We start from the raw sequence: 2,848 nt of genomic DNA, 5'->3' as shown, positions 1-2,848 counted from the left end.
CCGCCGCTCGAGCCCTTCGGGGGTCAAACCTCCCTCCCCCGCCGTGGGTCTCTTCCCTCGCTCTCTCCCACCGTAACACACCGAGATCTATTGTTGTGGCATCCACGGGGAAGGTCGTCCTGGCTGCCTGCCCTAATCCTAAAGCGCTTTGCAGAATTAAACTGATATAGAAACCTTATTTATAATCATAATGCAGCAAAACCCAGATTATCTGCACCCTTCTTTACTTCTGGAGTAAACGAGTTGATGGTGTGGAGCTGCAGGGCCTCGTAGCCCCCAAAAGTCTCTCTTTGCCTCCTGTGCAGTTGATAGATTTTCCTGTCAATTTATTGGTTATTTATCTAAAGGTATCAGGCAACTTCTAGACTTTTAGATGACCATTTCCTTCTCAGCTTGTGCTTTTTTGGTGTTTACGGTGCCCTGTGCCTTGCGGGGCTCCTGAATCCAGACAATGAGAGCAGGGAAAGGCAGGTCCCCACCCACCTGTTTTTTGACTCAGGGTTCCCATTGATCAGGTTCCATCCTCTCCCTTCTGCTCATTCCCTCTGGGACAGCACTGTCATAGAAGCCTGAAATGGTTTGAGTTGGAAGGGACCTTAAAGTTCATCTGGTTCCACCCTCTGCCCTGGGCAGGGACACCTTCCATTAGACCAGGTTGCCCAGAGCCTCATCCGACCTGGGAGCACACTTCAGGGATGGGGCAGCCACGGCTTCTCTGGGCAACCTGTGCCAGGGCCTCCCCACCCTGGCAGCCAAGAATTTCTTCCCAATATCCCAATCTAAACCAGCACATGGAATCCTGAAGTGGTTTAGGTTGGAAGGGACCTTAAAGCTCATCCCATCCCACCGACTGCCACGGGCAGGGCCACCTTCCACCAACCCAGGTTGCCCAGAGTCCCGTCCAACCTCACACAGAGGTGACGGTGGCGTTGCTGGTTCTGGTGTGACAGGAGCACCTGTGGCTGTAGGAGGAGCTGAACTGGAAGCTTGGAGTCATTTCCCTGGGGATAGGTGCCTTGAGGAAGAGGTTTGACTTTGCATTTATAAACAACATCCACTAATAGTGGTCTGGCAGAACCTTGGGGGAGCCCAGATAAAATCAGCATTGTTGCTTTGCTGGGAGAGTCTGCGGGGTCACAGGAAGAGGGGGGAGGACAGGGGCTCCCCAGCCTTCCCTGAACCACACTCTGCTCCCAATAACCATCCCAGTCTGGCACATTCCAGAGCCAGAGCTCCCTGTGCCGTGGCTGCCAGAGGGACACTGGACATTGGGACACAGAGCTCAGCCTTTGGGGCAGGTGGATGAGGGATGTACCGGTCCCTCATACCCACTTCTTGCTTACTCACCTCCTTGCAGCTCTGTGGTGTGATTCCAGGCAGCTGGAATGAACAGGGATTTGTTCTTCCTGTACTCCATGCTCCGGTGTGTGGGCTCTGACCACAAATCCCACAGGTCACTGATGTCAAATGAGTGAATGAACATTGAAGGGACAAAACTGGAGCTTGGGATTCCTAGAAGTCCCTGGGCCTGTGACTAACATCCCTCTTTCTCCTTAAAATCCCTCCCATCCCTGTAGTTCATCCCATGGAGATGCTCCAGGGCGGCTGCAGTGTCTCCTCTCTCCCAAACCAACACGTGGGTTTATGGTCTCTCCTGACTCCTTTTATTTATACACATTCCTTGTCTTTCCCTGGTTTATGATTTGGGGATAAACTGGTACAAGCCCTTGATTCCTGTTGCCTCTTCCAAGTCCTCTGCGAAGCCATGAAGGCATAAAGATATTGAGGGCCTTTTCTGATGCCAACCAGGCTTTTCACTCAAATTTTAACTGGATATTTAACAGTTCCAATGTTATTGGGAATAATTCCCTGTGTCCCTGCAGTGAATTTTACACCCTTTGTGTGATTTGTGCTTCAGTAATTCCGTTGTCTGTCCCTCTGAAGGAGAGCCCTGGCCTGCTGCTGTGCCCCTGGAGTTCTTCCCTTGGATTTATTTTCCTGGGATTTATTAATAGTACCTTTTTAGTTTAGTATCTCAGGTTTTGCTGAGCTCTGGTTTTCTCTCTCAGTCAGATTCAGAGGAAGATGAACCAGCAAAGAAGAAAAATACTCTTCAGGTAAATACCGAGGGCACTCAATTGAACAAGTGTCACGGGAAAAAGCGTTTGACTGTGACCAGTCTTGGCCTTCCACTCATGTGAATCAGCCACTCTGATCAGCTCATGGCTTTGGGGATATTCCTGAAATCCTGTGGGGTGTCAAGTCCCTTTTTTGGGCAATTTAAATCTTGGAGAAAGAGGCATCAGTTTGGGAGTTGGACAGATGCTTGCCAGTTTCCCTTCAAAGCACCCCTGGCCTTTTGTGCAGCCAAGTGTTGGGAAACCCAGGAGTGTTGTAAGAATTGGGGGGGATAATTAGCAGATAATCAGGAAAAGTAAATAGTCTCACTCTTTTCTCTTATTCCTGTGATCCACTTGTCCCGCCCGGATCTCCCCAGGGACGCGGCGAGGGCTCGGGCTTGTCCGCTCTGCTTCCTCAGCCCAAAAACCTGACAGTGAAAGAGACCAACCGGTTACTCCTGCCCTACGCCTTCTCCAGGAAGGCGGGAGACAACTCCGACTCCAAGCCTGCCAAGGCCCCGACCTCGTCCTCCTCCAAAGCCAAACCCGCGGCCAAGCCGGCCGTGCCCACCACTCCGTCCCCGTCGGCCATCAAAGCCGCGGCCAAGAGCGCGGCGCTGCAGGTAACCAAGCAGATCACGCAGGAGGAGGAGGACAGCGACGAGGAGCTGGAGCCGGAGAACTACTTCTCCTTGTCCGACAGGAGCGAGCCCAGCGCCGCGGCCGCC

The 2,848-nt window shown here is 52.3% G+C and overlaps 1 protein-coding gene across 1 annotated transcript in view; it reads left to right on the top strand.

Annotated features, from left to right (window-relative positions):
* The window catches only part of PRCC (proline rich mitotic checkpoint control factor), a 15,487-nt gene that overhangs the window by 8,399 nt on the left and 4,240 nt on the right, over positions 1-2,848 (top strand). The window contains exons 2-3 of the mRNA XM_029964086.1: positions 2,070-2,117; positions 2,498-2,845. Of these exons, the coding sequence (XP_029819946.1) occupies positions 2,070-2,117; positions 2,498-2,845 (396 nt within the window). The remainder of the gene's footprint in view (positions 1-2,069; positions 2,118-2,497; positions 2,846-2,848) is intronic.

The sequence above is a fragment of the Manacus vitellinus genome, unplaced genomic scaffold, assembly GCF_001715985.3.
Source record: "Manacus vitellinus isolate BGI_N305 unplaced genomic scaffold, ASM171598v3 scaffold_106_pilon, whole genome shotgun sequence".
NCBI lineage: Eukaryota > Metazoa > Chordata > Aves > Passeriformes > Pipridae > Manacus > Manacus vitellinus.
Note: the sequence above shows the minus strand (reverse complement) of the source record. Positions and strands in the feature narration are given on the sequence as shown.